The 19,529-nt window shown below is 39.6% G+C and overlaps 1 protein-coding gene across 1 annotated transcript in view; it reads right to left on the reverse strand.

The window, feature by feature from the left end:
• Positions 1-18,877, reverse strand: part of LOC126199176 (carbonic anhydrase-related protein 10-like) — a 938,705-nt gene extending 919,828 nt beyond the window's left edge. The window contains exon 1 of the mRNA XM_049935947.1: positions 18,741-18,877. Within this exon, the coding sequence (XP_049791904.1) occupies positions 18,741-18,801 (61 nt within the window). The 5' untranslated portion in view covers positions 18,802-18,877. The remainder of the gene's footprint in view (positions 1-18,740) is intronic.
• Positions 18,878-19,529: the final 652 nt, after the last annotated feature.

A 19,529-nucleotide genomic window follows, 5' to 3' on the forward strand; every position in this document is an offset into this window, starting at 1 on the left:
TGTAATTTTTCTTCACTTTGACCGCGAATAGCAATGTCATGAGCGAATCTTATCAATGATGTATTTCATTTGAAGTTTAATCCCACTCTTGAACCTTCATTTCTGTCATTGCTTCTCCGATGTACAAATTGAGCTGTAGCGACGAAACAATATCTCCCTGTCTTACATCCATTTTAATCCGAACACTTCGTTCTTCGACTTACAGTCTTGGTGTTCCCTAATGTTTCCTGTACGTTTTGTGTGTTACCCATCTTTCCCTTTAGCTTAGCCCTTGTTCCCTCTGAACTTCGAACATCTTGCATCATTCGACAGAGTCCAAAGCTTTTTCAGGTCGACAGATCCTATGAACGTGTCTTGATTTTTCTTTAGTCTTGCTTCCATTATCAACCGCAACGTCAGATCCACTTCTCTGCTGCCTTTTACTTTCCTGAAGCCAAACTTATCGTCATCTAATAAATCCTCGATCTTCTCCTTTCTTCTGTGTATTATTCTTGTCAGCATCTTCGGTACATGTGCTGTTCTGCTCATTGTGCGACAATTCTCTCACTTGCCGGCTCGTTCTTTCTTCTGAATAGTCCGGATGATGTTTTTCCGAGTCTGATGGTATATCTCCAGTCTCATATATTCAACACTTCAAAGTGGTCGTTTATTTGATCTTAAGTTCTCCAAAGCTCTTTTAAATTATCATTTTAATGCTTGTTCAACCACCTGTTCTCTGTCGACTTCTGTGTCTTCTTCTAACACATCATCAAAAATGTCCTCCCTCTCGTAGAGGCCTTCTGTGTAGTTTTCCCACCTACCCACTCTCTCTTCTCCGTCTCACAGTAAAATTCCCGTTGCACTCTTAATGTTACCGTCCTTGCTTCTAACTTCACCGAAGGTTGTTTTGACTTTTATATTTACTAAGTCAGTCCTTCCGACAATCGTTTCTTTTTTGAATTCTTCCCATTTATCATGCAGTCATTTCGCCTTCGCTTCCCTGAACTTCCTATTTACTTCATTTCTAAATGACATGTATTTCTGAATTCCCTAATTTTCGTGAATATTTTTGTACTTCCTTTTTCCATCGATCACTTCTGTAACCCTTTGTATCTTCACATTTACCTACCAAGTTTCTCTTCAACTGAACTGGCTACTGAGCTAGTTAGTATCGGAGTATCGAAAGTCTCAGAGAACTTCAAGCTATCTCCATTCTTTAGCACTTCCGTATCCATCTCCTTTTCGCATGATTCTCCTAAACTTCAGCCTACCCGTCATCATTACTAAACAGTGATCTGAGTCTATATCTGATCCTGGTATGCCTTAGACTCCAATATCTGTTTTCGAAATCTCTGTCTGGCCGTGATGTAATCTAACTGATATCTTCCCGTACATACCGGCCTTTTCCAAGTGTACCTACCCTTCTTCTGATTCTTGAAGAGCGTATTCGCCATTATTAGCTGACACTCATTGGATAATTCAGTTAGCCTTTCCCTCTCTCATTCATAGTACCAAGCCCATATTCTTCTGTAACCCTTTCATCTACTCGCTCCCGTAGAACTTGGTTCCAATCCCCTATGACAGACTTCCATCTCCTTTACGTAGTGAATTACCCGTTCAATATCTTCACATACCTTCACTGTCTCTGTTTCCTGTTTGCCTTGTCAGCATATATACCTGAACTACTGTAGGTGTTGGCTTTCTGTCGATCCTCAAAATCGCATCACTGAACTGTAACTCACTCTCTGCCCTAACATCTTACCATAACGAATCTTACTTCCGTTATACCTTGTTCTGCAGTCACTGATACTACGCTATACCTTCTTTCCATTTTACTTCACTGACACTCACTACATGTAGATTCCATTTTCAGATTTTCTGGCTTCCCTACCACTTTCCAGGTTCTGAGATTCCATGCACCAACTCACAGAACGTTATCCCTTATCCACTCTTTTTCTCACAGTCACCTCCACCTTCGCAGTCCCCACCCAGGGAATGGGGCATCTAGTCTCCAATCATCAGCCAAAGCAGAGATCAGCATGACACTTTTTCAGTAACAGGTTACATGTCCGGTGGACAGACATTCTGTGTCTTCTGCACAGTGGTTTCCATTCCCTTCTGGAACCTCATACCATAGAAAATTGTTGGTTGTTCTGGGGAGGGGAAGTACCGGCCGTCAGTTTCAAGATGATCACTTAAATGAAACTGTCCGCTACGGTCCTGTAACTTCATTTTCCAGAGATAGTACTAACCGTATCTAACCTAACCTAATCATTTCCTGTAGATCAACAACAACGGGTCGGACTGAAGCCTCTACTGTACAAGCGGTGGCTCTTCTGGGTGTGACGGTAAGTGATAGTAAAAGACTCGATGCTAGTTATTTGACTGAAATTCGGCATATTCCGTTTTGTTAGTCATTGGCTTTAGAAGCTAAGAGCAGAAATGATGGGCTAGTGACTAACCTGAAAAAGTCGCTTAACAAACAAGTAATTACATTTTGGTGATACAAGCAAGAGTCATTTGACGAGGCTGGGAACTTACAGTTTACGAGAACCTACAATTGATTATAAACGTACGTTGCTTTCAAGTTAATGTGCTACACAAGACGAATCATCAGTGTATATTATAGAGCCTCAGGCTGCGGTATTATTTGTACATTTGGGATGAACTATCGCTCACCTCTAACGAACAACGGGTAATGTAAGTCTCATTAGAAGCAAGGGAATTATGCGGAAGAAAGACTGTCGTTGACGGCTACGTCATTAGAGACCGATCAAAGCACTTTAGCCGAATGGAAACGCAATACTAGGGCTATAGCAGTAGTTCGGATAGAAAACCAAGAGCTAAAAAAATGAAAGTCGGTGTAATAGATTCTTTACAATATTCAAAATGCGCTGCTAAGAACCAGTCATTTACCACAGAGCTTACGAAGCGGAAAAATGGGTACGATGTGAGACATTTACGCCATATCAATTATTACGATCCAGACAAATTTTGAATGTAAGTATAAAGAATTATCTCAGGTTTCTGCATGAATGTCCTTACTCCTGTAGTGACAACTTAGTATATAATAATAACACACGACTCGTTTAGCCAGAAAAAAATGTACTTTATAAGTGAAAAGTAAAAAGGGCATACCAAGAAAGTGACTACTGAAAACTGTAAGGAGATAACAGCAACATGTTATCAGGTAGCAGAAATGTAGCATGTAGAATGACTTTTTCAGAAGGGAATAAGCTATTGCTTTCAGATGTGTAGGCGGGAAGGAACTCTTAACTTAATGCTGAATTGGAATGACACTAATTTCATTCCTTTAAAGCTTTTATTTGAGGAATTTTACGTAACTGAATGAATATTCACAAAACAAAAATAGAACGCCCAAGACAGGAAGATGGAGAAGAGATATCAGAAAGCGATAAAGAACCGTCGTAAAATAGCACACTGTGAATTCAACATGCATAAGATATTTTCTGAGTGTAAATTGTATCGCGTATTAAACTAACTACTAGACAGACAATAAACCACGAAAAACGTACAGAAAAGATGACAGGATAGTTACAAAGAAAACCACTCCAATTTTAAAATGTTAAAATTCCAGTATTATTATTCATAATTCAACAGAGAAGAAGAAACGAAAAAAATCACCACGTTGTTCGAATTCAACCGTGCATCGTAGGCTAACATACATGAAAACGACGCGTAGTTAATTGTTAAACTTTCCCGATACCATATGCCTTCAATTTATGGTCTTTCATAAATAAAAAAAGGTATGAAGTAAACAGTAACAAAATAAAAAAATATATTTTAAGCTGTAGTATGAAAAAGAATACGACGCGCGTAATGAAAATACAACACAGAAGACAGATATGTGGAATGTCGGCAGCAGGGTGAACAATTACCACTGATTTAGCTATTAGCGAGGTGTTCCAACGTAAAAATAATGCTTTAACCCACAAAATAATCAATTAGATCAGTGAAGTCCATGACTAAGATAAGTAGCAGGTAGAAAACAATTCTTAAAGCGGATAACTACAAAAACTGATTTCAGTAGAGTGGACGAAGGATATATCATCTCTTCTGATTAGGAAGAAAAGTGGCAGAATGAATAGTAAGTGCCTAAGAAATGGTCAAGTGCGGGTTAGACATATCTTTACATAGAAAAATGGAGCAAACTTTCATTTCTCCTCGAAATGTATGAATGTGAATCACACTGACGCCTGAACAAGGAATGTGTACAAAGGGAAGTACTATACCTACGAAAATGAAAAAAATTGATTGGTTAAACTGAAAAAAAGAGTTAGTAAACTGGTAGTAGAAGAAATACGAAACCTGTAAATATGCTACTGGATGCAATATGTCTAATACACAAGAGTAACTTCGTACCAAAGTGTTCCACAAGAAAATCAAATAATGCCTGGTTAAAATAATATTACATACCATCTTTCCTGCTAAACTGAAATCTCTATAACGGGTATCAAATACGTGCTTTCTCCTACTCGTAGATATAATGGGAAACGGAATTTCGTCTTCCCAAACGAGTATTTGTACTCATATTCTGATGTGAATTGACCTCGGGAAATGAACCAAAACGCAGCACGAGATGCAGTAGTTAAAACACTGATACACTTTTCAGGCGGAACGGTGTTCAAGTCTCCGTATTTGTCTTGTAAATTTACCGTTCTCTCCTCTCATTATCTTCCGTCGAATGTCGACTTGGTTTGCTTCGTCTACAAACACTTCAGGGTCGATAGGACATCCAATAATAACTACCATCTCTTTCAAAAACTGTATACAATTACTCACAGATAAGTACCGCAGAAAGTTCTGTTATACACCGTATACATGTTTTACAATCTTAGTAAATATAATAGATATCGACGAATTCAATGTTTTGCCAGTGCTATCGCAGTAATCTAGAAGACTAACCATCGTTCTTACAATCAGTTGAATACAGAGCTTCTTTCTGATCGTATTGCAGATTTCCTTGAAGCACTCGTAAAAAAATGACTTTTGATACTCCTAAAATGTATTTCCATAACGTTTTTAATTGTTTATTTTGAGGCCAGACCGATTCTGGAGGTGCAAAGTACAATCCTGAATAAAAATATGAAATTTTTCGAGCAGTTCAGCAAGAACTAGTACAGCCTCATACTTCCTGAAAACTATATATTAAAGTACACTAAGAAAGCGAAGTATGTTTTGATAAAGCATAAAAAAGGAATAATACGCTCACTAAATTCTCTAAAATTGGTTGTGAAAGCAACAAAAAAGCGATCGTCATGGAAGTGGCATACGAGGTAGTCTTCAATCAAACAGCTGTTTATAATGTACCAGGAAAATCAAAGATATTACCTGAAACACCCATGCTTTTACTGGCAATTCTGAAACCGTCCTGTCACGTTGGTCAGTACATTCTGAGCATTTGAAAAAGCCTTATTCCTCTTCTGCTCAAAAAATTGACTTAAAATTTTTAATTCCTTATCACAGTGAATAAATCCCACAATCGAGGTCAGAGGTCACGTAACTATCATAATTCATGTCATGTGGTGACTTTCGTCACGTGATATTGAGGTGGCTTCAGGATTTTAAAATTTCACAATTTCCTAAAACCTTTCTGGCGAATGCTGTGACAGTTCCCGTGAAAACGTTGCGGCCTCTTCAGGCTCTCATAATTTTATGGTCCTGCTGAGCTAATTTCTCATCTTGAACGACCAGGCCTTTGTTGCATACAGTTGTAATAGAACGCACCTAATTTCTCTTTAAAATCTAAATAAAACAAAGAACTCACAACGAAGTTTCATTTTATCCCGTAATAAGAACTAATAAACAGTTGAGGAAAATTTTTCTTCCCTCGCGTAGCATTATCATCTAAAAGAAGGTCGTCCTACCATGGAACACAACACTTTTATCCACTCTTTACGCTGCCACGTGACCCGTAAATTTCAAACAACAATAACCGCTTTGCCCCCGTCACACAGCACGATGTAAGCTAATTGCAAAAATCAGACTGGGTTTACTGCGAAAAATTTATAGTGGTCGTTAGCGGCGGACATAGTGCGCAGCTATTGGTGATGCCTCTGCCATATCGGAACGCTACATAATGAGTGTTGCTTTTAGGCTAAAACACACTCGCCGCTGTCTCCTGTCATACAATTACGATACCGTCTCTGAAAATACATTCACCCACATGATCCGTGCGTTGTGCATTGTAAAAGAAATTAAACGTATTTTTTCTGGTGTTGGCTGTACGCTGCGCTAATGAACAAGAAGTAGAACGTCAAAGAATTTCATCTACAATACTTCACGGTCGGTAAAAGTTACTCTTTGTATCAGATGGAGAGCTCATTGTCACTACTGTCTTAGCTACCCAGATTTCAACTCTATTAATTTTTGCCTTTGATTTTTTTATTTCCCTTTTCACTTCCTGTACAAAAAATACTTTTCTTTTTTGTGTCTACTCTTCTTTTTTGTTTTTTCCTTGTTACTACCCTCTGCCTTTCTTTTTGGTATTACGAGCTCAGGCTTACAGCTTTCATCTTTGTTCTTAATTGATTTATTTATTCCGCTTCTCATTTCGCTTCCTCTCAATACACATTACTTACTAGAGTAACATCTATAACCTAGTATCTCTGACGTCTCAGTCTTCAACTTCCATATTCCTAACAAAAGCTATTCTTGATGACTTGTGACTGATTTGATGCTGTCCGCCAAGAATTCTTCTCTTGTGCTGACCTATTCACATTATATGAGCACTTGCAACCTACGTCCTGAGTTATTTGCTGGATGTATTCCAATCTATGTCTTCCTCTACGGTTTTTACCCTATACAGTCTCCTCGAGTACAATGGGAGTAATTACCTGTTGTCTTAACATATGTCCTATTATTCTGTCCTTTCTACTTCTCAGGTTTTTCTCTCTTTCCTCGACGAAGAGAATAAGTGTTCTTAAGGCTTGAATAGTTCGTTCTACCTATGCCTGCCGTCAGTAATAGATTTTCGTCTTCTAAACATAAATATGGCCAACTGATCTTCCTCCTGGAAATATACATATTATGTTATAAAAATGACATGAGCACTTTGTTGATAAGCTTAAAAGACCTTGCCGGTTACGTCAGTCGGGCCTCATGGAGAAATTTGTCAGATTTTGAAATATAAACTTAAACTGTGTCAAACCACCGTAGATTGTTGGAGACTAGTTACGGTGGCACTGCACACGTTGAATTGAGGTTAACACCTGAATACTATTTTAAAGTTTTGTATTCGAAGAGTGCATAAATGATCTGTTGCCAGCATCTCACAGCATATGCCCCTTAGAGAACATTTGGCAGTGTTATGTAGAACACCTCTTTAAGAAATAACTACACTTGCCATGTGCTAGTTACTCAAGTTATTCAGAAGTGCGAAGCGCTTTTCTCCGGCGTTTCTAACAGGTATCAGAAGAATTCCTGTGTGACTAACATTGAAATGTGTTAACAAAGAAATCAGAGAATGGATGGTTGGGGGCTGTTTCTATTACAGTGCCAGTTACTGACAAGGGAAGCTCCCCATCGCACCCCCCTCAGATTTAGTTATACGTTGGCACAGTGGATAGGTCTTGAAAAACCGAACACAGATCAATCGAGAAAACAGGCAGAAGTTGTGTGGAACTATAAAAAAAATAAGCAAAATATACAAACGGAGTAGTCCACGCGAAGATAGGCAACATCATGAACATTCTGCGATTAGGAGCGCCATGGTCCCGTGGTTAGCGTGAGCAGCTGTGAAACTAGAAGTCCTTGGTTCAAGTCTCCCCTAAAGCGAAAAATTTTTCTTTATTTTAGCAAAGTTATAATCTATCCATTCATCCATTGACGTCTCTGTTCACTGTAATAAGTTTAGTGTCTGCGTTTTGCGGCCGCACCGCAAAACCGTGCGATTAGTAGACGAAAGGACGTGCCTCTCCAATGGGAACCGAAAACTTTTGATCGCAAGGTCATAGGTAAACCGATTCCTCCACAGGAAAACAGGTCTGGTATATTCTATACGACACTGGTGACAGCATGTGCGTCACATGACATGTTGTCGACCCACCTAACTTGTACACTTGGCGGATGGGTAAAAAGATCCTTCTACGTAGCCCGATTTAGGTTTTCTTCTGGATGTGATAATTACTCCCAAAAAAGTGATGAAAACATAAGAGTTTGTCACATAAACTGCAACAAATGAATCCAAAAGTCTCACACTTTTCCCTGTGCTCTGTCAAAACATATGTTTTTTACGTTTTCAAATTTTCGTGTGTAGACCGTCAAATCCCGCATATGTCCAAGCAAATCTGAACATGTACTGTAATTTTGTATAGCGAAGTTGATTACGTGTGAGTGCCTGAACTGTGATGATTGTCTGAAAATAAAAAATTAAACTTTTGCTCGAAGGAAGACTTGAACCAAGGACCTCTAGTTCCGCAGCTGCTCACGCTAACCACGGGACCACGGCGCTCATGTGTTTTGCCGGTCCTTGATGTTGCCTATCTTACACATGGACTACTCAGTTTGTATATTTTGCTTATTTTTTCATATTTCCACACAACTTCTTCCTGTTTTCTCGATTGATCTGTGTTCAATTTTTCAAAGTCTATCCACTGTGGCAACTTATAACTAAATCTGAGGGGGGTGCGATGGGAAGGTTCCCTTGTGAGAAATTAGGTCTACAAATGTTATTTCTTATACTTTTCAGTTCGTGTTGTAATGGACACTGCGGGCTGTTTGAAATATCGGGCCTTTTTAAAGCTAGTATCAGGTCAAACCGAACTCAGTGAAATTTGATGAAGGCAGAATGGTTCCCCATTGGATGGTAATAAGTTAGATGATGACATTCTTCCCCCAACGGGAAGAGTGGACGAATTGTACAGTTTACCTTGTCCAACTGGGGGCTTGTAATAGATGTTAGATTCGGCGACCTGAATTAATGCAGTTTTAAACAGGAATATGGGAGTAACAAAGAATTCCGTGGACCGCTGTTAGCCGTGGACAAATGGCGACGCCTGTGGCGACTGCATCGACACGCAGGTCACTGAATGAAACGGAGCAGGTTAGCCGGCGGCTGCCAGCGGCGCCTCGGAGCTGCCGGTGGCAGAAGCGTCGTCGCAGCGAACGGAGTCCATCAGCTGTGGACCAACGGTGGCGGCACTAGTTACGTCTAAAGTGGCACCGATAGTTGTCGTCCATTAACAGCTACGTAACGGGCACTAAAGCGCAGCAGCGGTGCATGGAACCCCGAAAGGCTGGTAACGCATATAAAAATACCTTTCTTCAAATAAGCCGAATAATTTTTGCCAGATGTCGACTCGGATTAGGTGAATTTTTCCCGGAGACCAATTTGATACAAATCATTATATGATGCAATGCACACAGAAAAGTTTGGAGCAAATAAGGAATAAGGAGTATGTACAAGTCCATTAACATTTAAGTACACAGACGTGAAGATCATACGGAGAAATATTAGACAATAGTTCAATTCTTTCATCTTGGCGGTTCGCGCATGCCCGCCCAGACGCGAGAGATTGCTACGTTGCCAGTTGTACGCGCCAAGAGAAGCGGCGCCATAGTATAGTTCGCAAACTTACGTTTAGGGGGGAGCGCGCAGTTCACGACGTAAAGCCACCACGGCCGCTTTGACGCACTTTATCATTCGACTTCACAAAAACTGTTTGGCCCAAAAATTTGATTTGTACACATCTTCTTGACTGATACCTTCCCCCCATAAATGACTTAATTTTGTTTCGATGTTCAACGCAGCATTGTGCAGCATTAGATGTAGTAATTGCACGAAATTTTGAAGAGTTTGCAGAGGTAAAAGTCCATTGCGTATACTTTCCGTATGGTCGATTTTAGTTGCCACTAGAAATTTCAAAAAATTACATTCATTCGAATAAAATTCATGAATTAAGACACTTCGATATTGTTTTTAAACAAAGAAAATATTTAGCACCGATCAAGGTTTGAATTCAGAACTTTTCGCGTAGCAGCCATACACTTTAACCATTACGCTAACGCACTTCGTCATGCAATGTATCTCCCGGAGGACTTTAAAATATCACGCAAAATACCGACAAACACTGTTGGTATGATTATGAATTACTCAGGTTTCGTCGAAGTGCAATAGGAAATAAACAATTACCGCTGTTCTTTATTGCGAAAAAGCGGTTAGTGAGAATGATACAAACACCTTTCCTTGCTATCGCCTGAATTAGGAGGCTTATTGCTTCTTTTGTTTAATTAATTAATAGAATATGAAGCAATTGGCATAAAGAATGCTTTTTCAAAACTTTCTATAAAAGGAAGTCTGCTATCAAGACATTGCTTTCGTTTAATTACTTTATTTATGACTGAACATTTCTAAAACTGAAAACACTCGTCTGTGCTTGCACTGCAGTCGAGCTCTGGCAACGTCGTTCTCTGTTCATTGGCTGACTGCGTTTTGTGACGTCAGATGCGCAGAACGAACCTAAACTCGGCCGCCGTCATAAACGACGCGCACTTTAGGCCAGGAATAAAGATTGAATAGTCGAAAGAAGGAGAGATGGTTAGAGTTCAGCCTCCCGTAGTGTATGTGGCGGTATGGCCACGCAGTTTTCAGTTTTTCTACAATTGTGGCGAATGAGGGGTAGATTTTCGTGCGATTTTCAATTGAAGTCATCGGTTGGGTTGTTACCTATGATATTTCCAATCTACAGCTCTGTCTGATTGTAAATTACAGTAATTTACAATTTAGATAAAACGAAAAGTGTGGGATTTTAGGCCACAAAATGAGGTTAAGCTATGTTGCGGCTCTTTGCCCCATTTTAGATAAACATGGATAAAAAGAGATGACTGCATAGTATGAACATTTGAAATCACCCTTTGTAACATTGTTGTATTGTAATCAAACTGCCAAGCACAATATCCTCCAAGAGAGTAGGATTAATGGGGTAACCTGAAATAGTTACTGAGTCTCCCTGGTAAAAAGTTTCTTCCTTGAAGTCCCAGACTCCTCTTCATCTTCTTCTTCTTCTGATACTTCTATGCCAAACAGTACATCCATATCCATATCTGAGCTACTGTCTTCATGTGAAAAGTGTGACTCTGACGCTGAATGATAATCAGCTGGCTGATCTGTCTTCTTCCTTTTTTATTATTGATGGAATGAAATCTACCTGAAATCGTTTTATTTCTATAGCACTCTCATTTCTTTCTTTAGCACGCCTTTCCTTCTCTAAAGCAAGCTTCTATTTTCCCACGCGCATTTTTCTGCCATTTGTTCTTTATTGGTTGACTACGTTAGAAGCGTACATTTCAATGCTTAGTCAGAGAGCTTCATATAAATCTTTACTTTCGACAGCAGAATACTACCTTCAGGTGAGATAATCTTTGGCAGAGTGGGTTGAATGTCATCTTTTTCGGGGGTTGTCACAAAAGAATTGTTGCCACATTGTTGGACCAGCGGGGATTCACCCCAAAACATTTGCGAGGATTTGCCCCACATTCCCATTTTCTGATAATTGGGGACATATAGCTTCAATTATTTCCACATTAAAGTGAAGAATAGATGCAATAGTATTAACGAGTAATTCGTTGTTTTTTTATTTTCAAACCCGACGTTATACAACGTTTGCCATTACAAAAGTTACAAGTAGTAAAAAACAGTTTTTCCTGATTTTCTCACGGGTGGAGCGACCTGTCGAGACATTTCATGGAACAATAAATTATTATAAGACAACTCTGCCACCAGGCTGTCAGCTCCTGCTTGGATGACAGTATGCAAAAGCTCGGTGCGAATTTTTAACCACACGGGGCCTTACGCCACTTACCCTATACGACAGAGTACAAACTGGGATGGGGCAAGGAAATAAGCTGTTCCCTCCCTAAGGAACGAGCCCCGTATTCGCTTCTCGCGGTTTGAGGAAATCACAGAAAATTTTAACGTCACTAGTCAAACGGGCATTGGAATCACCGTCCTGTCAAACATGAATCCAGTCTACTACCACAGCGGCCCCGCGGTCGGGGGTTAAGAGGTGGAACGTGTATTTCATTCTTGTGGCAGGCAACCAGGTTTATACACTGTGACAATGGACCGAGAACACTGACATCCATCATGATGATTGAATGCCTCGTGTACACTTCTGAGGGCAAACCACGGGTGAAAAAGGTAGAGTATACCACTGAGGATAAACTACGGGTGAAAGAGGTAGAGGCAGAGAATATGTAGGGGAAAGCGTCAGACTACTAGAATATGGTGAGTGATAATACTACTGTTATGACAAGGTTATTTTCCGTGGCATTATACAAGCAGTAGAAATAGTTGAAGCACTTTACCAAGTCCATTGACGGAAATAGATTCCGTACATTTCAATGGTAAATTATTTTAGGACATTTCGCTATATTAAAAATTATATTTTCGTGCTTTTTTTAAAGAAGTGTTCGTGCAGGGACAGCATTGAAGGTGGAACATATTTGGTTTGGATGAATTCCTATGGCTGTGACTACGAAGGCTTTCCCGGCGTAATAATTGATAATATTCTTCTCGGGTGTGTAGCCGGACCATAACGTCTTCATGACACAATATTTCCGCGGTCCAACTGGCCGCCATCTTCAGGTGAGTGTGCTGGGACACAATCTCCGGCAAGATTGTGCACAAGCACACTCACCTGAAGATGGCGGCCAGTTGGACCGCGGAAATATTGTGTCGTGAAGACGTTATGATCCGGCTGCACACCCGAGAAGAATGTTATCAATTCCTATGGCTGTTCAGAAGAAACCTGCAAAATGTTACCGTTGTATACGTTGCATAATTTTATTTATTTACACATACGAAAATCTGAAACTCTGGCGTTGGGAACTGCAAATTTGTGAATTGGTGACCCCGCAGTCGAATGTTGTCGGAAGAAAATAAACCTTCCATATTGTTGTATAAACTATTTCCTTAGAGAAGTAAGAAAGAATTGTATTCACTCCAAAAAGAAATGTGGGTTCCAACGAAAGTGCAAAATATTTTAAGTTAACGTAATGGAAAACCAAGACACATAAAGAATACTATTTATCATTCTTTATACTACAGATGAAGAACATTGCAAAGAAATTCCCAGTTAAAGTGTCGAAAATAGAACGAAACTGAAGCGTGTAAGGAACTGGAACTACAGACTAAAGTGAATATTTTAAATCTAGTTTCTAGTTAACACGTCTTTCCGTCGTAATGCGAAATGGCGTTTCCCTTTGTTTCACAACCGGAGTGCGCAGCACCGAGGACGTGCTTAATTAACAGTATGCGTGTTCTGTGTGTTCTCCTCGCCATCGGCCTGCGCCCTGCCCCTCCCCCACTGGGAGAGTTTCAGTACCGGTGTCGCTGGAGAAGGGTGGAAAGAAGCAGTCCAGAGGAAGAAAAGAAGCTGTCCAAGGAGTTGAGACGACGCTGCGAGACAGGCGGTCTTAGCGCATGATGGCTGTCAATCGTATGAAGTATACTGATGGCTGCAGTTTTATTCGCGAATCAGGCTTCGTATCTCTTAAGGGTGTAGCCCAAATTTCAGAAGTGTTTAATACAAATACTCTAATGGAGGCAAAGTCTGACTCCAGACGAGAGAGTTTGTGGTTCGGGAATAAAGTGTCTATGAGAGCTTCTATCAGCTCCTGTAGTAATGATATTTGTTTCTTCAGTATTTCTATAACTGTGGTGTATTTTGGGTGCTATTGTTAAAAACATTACTGAAATAAAGTTTAATGTGAAATGGTTTTGTTTCAGATTGATTGAGAGCATGCTTAAATGTTTTAAGTGTAAATCGAATTGCCAAGATGCCCTAAGACTTCCAGGTTTTCAGACCCTGAATTTGTTTTTTCACTCGCCATTTACAAAACAGCAACTTCACAAGAAAGTACATGAGTCTCAGAAAATTTAATTTTGAAATTGATCAGGGAAAATGAAAAAGTCACGAAGAAAAATTGTAATAAGCAAAATTGCAGCTGATATACGCAAAAGAATCTAGATGAAAGAAGTACACAGTCGCGTAACTGCTAGTTCGAGGAGAAACATTAACTGCTTACTAGACATATTTGAAAGATACGTCTAGAAGGCTACAAGCTAAACGAAACAAAAATTTCAAAATTAGAAAAGAAAATCTGTTTCGTTTAGGAAAATTGAAATTAGCACAGTTAATAAGTGATTTGAGACAGAATCAATTACACGAAGCAGAATATGACGCTGTAGAATTAACAGGCGTACTGAGATCTCAATACAAAAAATATAATGGTTGGAGAAAAGTATTAAGAGAATGGCGAACTGATCAAAAAGTACTACAGAAGAGGTGGTTAAGCTGCTGTACTAAACAAATCACTCTCTATTTGCTATATTCTGGAAGAGTAAACCGTGATTCAGTTAAGGAAGATAGGGAAATGAAATGTGGGCCGAAAACCAAAACAAATAATATGAAACATTTGACCTGAAGCTGCCACTTGCATCCCAATCAAGACAGGATAAGTCACACTGCAATTTGTCTAAAGGCGTCCTATAATTAATGACTTCACACTTTGCACAAGTAATAAGTAAATTAATACATTCGAAACGTCTCACATATATCATAGACTAGAACCAGATCACGTAGTCTCTATTTTGGCTATGACAAAGTTAATTTTGTAAGTCTTCTGAATTTCTGGACAGTGTTTCGCTTTGTAACCGAATTTTCCAGTAAAAGATGTGAATTTACAGGACAGCAGGATTGTACGTATTACATTGTGTGTATGATCACCACGATATATTTTCAGATCTATATTTCAGTTGCTCTTCAGGTTATGAATGCTAGGGTCAATTAAATGGAAACCCATAAATAGTAACTTAAATACAATCAATATCTTACTTTATTAAGTCATGGATGAACTGAGAGGAACCCTAGAGGAAGATAATGATGATAATTATCATTTTTCAAATTAATTTCAAATTAAGTAATGCCTGTCTGAGTCTAGATGACATAATGTAGCATAAAATTTCTAAAGAACAAAATAGTTTATATGAAATATATAGTATTTACGATACATATTGCTTCAGTTGCACGGAAATTCAATAAACTACGCGGCTGATTACTATAACTGAGTAAGTGATATAATATGGATAAGTTTTTTAGAAGTATCGTTTTTAGCTGATTACTTCCAACAGTAAAACGTCATTAAACCCACATGCCTTCCCTGAATAGAATGGGAGAAGATAAAAATATACAATTATTGGAGGCAAGTTAAATATATACAGCGATCAGTAATTTGAGTAGTGTTCTTATCTTTCAAGGGCAAAAAGGTACCTCTTGCATTATCGGACTAATATAAGCGAAATATCACCATATGACGTTAGCGTGATGTTATCAACCCTTGAAAGAAGATAATTCGCTTGAATTATTTATCTACAGGGTACCGATAGAAGGTACAGAATTTAAATGTGTGTGACGATTGAAATGTGGAGAAAATCTCAATAGTGGTTAGAATAACGCACTTAGAGGTACCTCTTTCTATGAACAAATACAACCATTTCACAAACGTCCTAGCATAAACAGACTCTAAATAAGTATTTTAACTTGAAATTTGTACTTTACCCTTGCGGTTACATCTCTAAATGCTGCTCGTAGGGACATCATTAATTAGTTACCCAACCACATATTGTATCCAATACAGATTTTACGATATGAAAAATCTCATTCAGACATTTTAAATATTTTGTCATGTAAAGATATGCGGTAGAGGCTCACAGGTACACAACCCAATATTCTTTATCATTCAAGACTTTCGCTGTGATTGAGATGAAGTTGTCAAAGACAATAAATTTTCACTCACTATAAAACGTTTCTTCTATCAGTTAACTTACCAAAATAATTTACTGGTTTGAAATATCTCTTCTTCCAGGCTTTATTCTGAAGAAGCATCATGGTAGTGTAGATCCTTCTTTCTTCGGGTATTTACTTACAACTATTACTATCAACGTTAATGTGGGACAGATTTCCAGTAATCAGTTTTATCGAAGTATACCAACATGTCCGGATAGTTTTCAGTTCTGCGATACGATTATATTTGTGTCCACAACTCTGTACGTGTTTCAACATACACATATGTTTATACGTACTGTCAAGCTGAGGGGATACTCCAGCATGCTACTCAGTGTGCTCCAAAAATATCAATATAATATATGTGTTGTACTTCGCTAATTTCTGTTTTAGGAGGAAGTTGGCTAATTTATTTGCTTATTGGCGGATCTACATTACATTGTTATTTAAGTATCTGAATTTTCACTCGCTGAAACTAGTAGTATTCTTGCTCCACATTGGTTCTTTTTAGGACACTAAATTTATCCATAGCGATATTGTTCTTAAAGTGCAAACTGCATATATTGCACCTTTCCAAAGATTCTTTCAATTGCATTCAAGGGAAACTAGTATTTAAGGAAGCACTACTTATTATCTTCATTACTGACACACTTTATCTGGTTTATCAACAATGAAGTTAAAGTGACAGTTGTCTGATTAAACTAAAATGTCAGGTCAGGCGAACATAGTACAAAAAATGGACGGCTTCTGACTGACCGTTGCGAGGCACTCACGAGCAGATCACCATGGCCGACGGTCGCATCGGGTAATTTTTAATATTTTATTTCCACAGCCTCAGCGTGTTTTGAGAATGAAAACATGGTCCAAGTAGGCTGTATTCTGTTCATTACCTGTGAAAATCGACAATTTCAACGGTGAGTCATTTTCAAGATGTCTATTAAGTTTCACGTTTCAGCTCACATTTTCACATATGTACAGAAATACTCTGTGTACCTGTCCACATCTACCAGCGATGTATCAGATTGTGAAATGAAGCACGAAGCTTAAAATATGTGCTTTAATAATATCCATGGGCCAATTTCGCGGATAACGAACAGAGCGCAGCCAACTTGGACCATGTATTTAAGGTACAACGCACTTTTCTTGCTAAGTCATTAACAGTAAGGTGTTTGTGTTTTGTGGTATTACTTGCTACAACGAGCTAGTACTGTAATTGGTCTGAATACGGCTGTTAATTGAATTGCACTGACGTGAACAAGCTAATGAGTGATTGATTCAACAAATTTTACAATATTCATACGCTGATGAGCTGTACAATACCGAGTGTCCAGATTACCGACAAGTCGTGCAGAGTACATCAGTGCCCTTTCTCTCTACAATGCCTGTCGATAATTACAGCTAGAGCAAGCAACTACGTTGATGACATGCGATGTCTTTATGGTTGTCAGCTTGCCCTAACACACATTAACTGACAAACAGCAATAACAGGCGTATATTGCCAGAGAGTGCCTCATGAAGTATAGAATTAACAACATTCTAATTTCATATTTAATTTCATGTTTATTGTTTTATCTCATGGGAAAATGGACTACTGACAACATCAACATACAAGAAATATTGTATTACTTATCTCTCACCTCTTATCCATAACGGAAAGCGACAAATGTGTATTTCATCCCATATCGTGCATTATCGGTTTTCTGGAAAATCTGCCTACTGTATCATACAAAGAAGCAATGTAATCGTGGTGTAACGTTGGCTTAAGAATTTTGAGTCCGAACCAATGCTATAAGTCGTCAGTAGATGCAAGAAAGAACGCAACAAAACTCTTCTTGAAAAGAATGTCAATTGAGTGCATAATATTTCACTGCATGTTAGCAAGTGTAATAACTGAATTGCGTTAATACTAACACGACGAAAGTGATGAAATAATTATTACTAGGTTACCTTATTGTGCTGAGAAGTTTACTTTATTGCCGTATTACTGTGAGTGACCTGTTTGGATGTGTAAACGAGGAAGAAACCGGTGAAATAATCAGAAGATGTGGGGTTAGAGAGTTCATCCCGAATATAGACAGGAAAAAAATGAGGCGGGATTTTTTTTATGTACGTACATTAGGTGACACGAAGAAACAATACTGTATGGCTGGATTGGGGCAGGGCCTGGCAAAGGGAAGATAGAAAATTGAAAGACGATTGTATATTGAAAGGACGTACACAAAAAATTCGTCTTCAAAAATTTGAATGAAAAGGAAAATTATAGGTGAGAAACTTGTAAGAAGTTTTTGTTCGAACTCTGTCATAGTTTACATAAGTTTTTTGATAGAGAAATATTAAACATGCCAGTATGTAGGTTATGGGACCTGAATTTTCTTCAGGACAAACGAAGACTGTTGAGTAACGAATTCCGAAATACATAAAAGAGTCGCACTGCTCTTCCAGCTGTAAATTAATGGTGTAAATAAATGGTTTCGATTATTTTTTATGGTGAGGGGATTTCTTCATTTTATGCATACAGATGGTTTGCACTTAGGTTACAGATAAATGTCCATCATTTAATTACTGGAATTTCCTCTGGGGTCTAGACAACTGGTACAATTTGGAAGTATGAAGAGGAAATCGTGTTTTCGCACTCAAAATGCCGCAGAGCTCTTTTTTTTTTAAAAAAAAAAAGAATAAACATGACTAATAAAAGGAAATTCAACATGAGTCCACCTGCACTTCATTATGCTTCCTGAACGCCACGAATTGATCACGCATATATTGTCAGTGCAAATACGCTCGAAATTTCATGATAGGTTGAGCTGAGACTCCCAAGCTTTCCTGTCCATTGAGTATCCGAAACCTGGGCTGGCGGATACTTCCCAGCCGTTACGTTTCTCAAAGATACTCAAACTTCGGCAAGGCGAAGTGCGCAGGTGAGGGAAGAACGCAGCCGCGTGGTACCCGACTTACCGTGAGCGCACACTAGCAGCAGGAGCGCCGCGAGCGGTGCACACGCCGCGCACCAGCCCATGCCGACCTAGCAGCGGCCGGTCGCCGTCATCCAGCCAGCGGCGACACGCGACTCGCTGCCGGGGGCGGCGTCGGCGTCTGGGGCGGCGTCGGGGGCGGCGGCGGCGTCGCGGCGGACCGGCGGCGGCGGATCACCCCGCGCTACTGCCGCGCGCCGTTCCGACGCGGAGGCGCCCGCGATGCCAGCGCTCGCTGCGGCGCGCCGCCAAAGCACACGCCTGTGCTCGGAGGACGGTGGGCGCGCGTCACGGCTCGTATCACAGCCGGCGACGTCGCTGGCACCAGCAGCGAGCAGCGCAATAAGTGGCTGTTGCAGGGAGGACCGTCTGCCGCTGGGTGCTCCAAGCTGCTGCCGTTTGGCGAATTAATGGAAACGATAAGTATCATCCATACTAAGCTGTTATTTCGTCTTGTGCTTGTTATACTATTTTTGTGCCGCAGTGTCTGTCATACTACAGTGACCATTAAATTGTTGCAAGAAGGAGACAAGCAACAAACATCAAAATTCAGTGAAGGGTACTACATGACTGGATACGTAACTAATCATGATTTCAGCTCCACCGCACAAATATGAGGGTACATAAAGAATAAGTAATAACTGGAGTACTCATTCTGAAGTCTCATTTCAATGTTAATGTTCATGAGATCATCTTGTTGCGCCTCGTGTAAATGGAAACAACTCCAATGGTACATATCGAAATTCGAAAGCGGTACGACACTGGGGTATCG

Source organism: Schistocerca nitens, chromosome 8 (assembly GCF_023898315.1).
Source record: "Schistocerca nitens isolate TAMUIC-IGC-003100 chromosome 8, iqSchNite1.1, whole genome shotgun sequence".
In the NCBI taxonomy this organism is placed as follows: Eukaryota; Metazoa; Arthropoda; class Insecta; order Orthoptera; family Acrididae; genus Schistocerca; species Schistocerca nitens.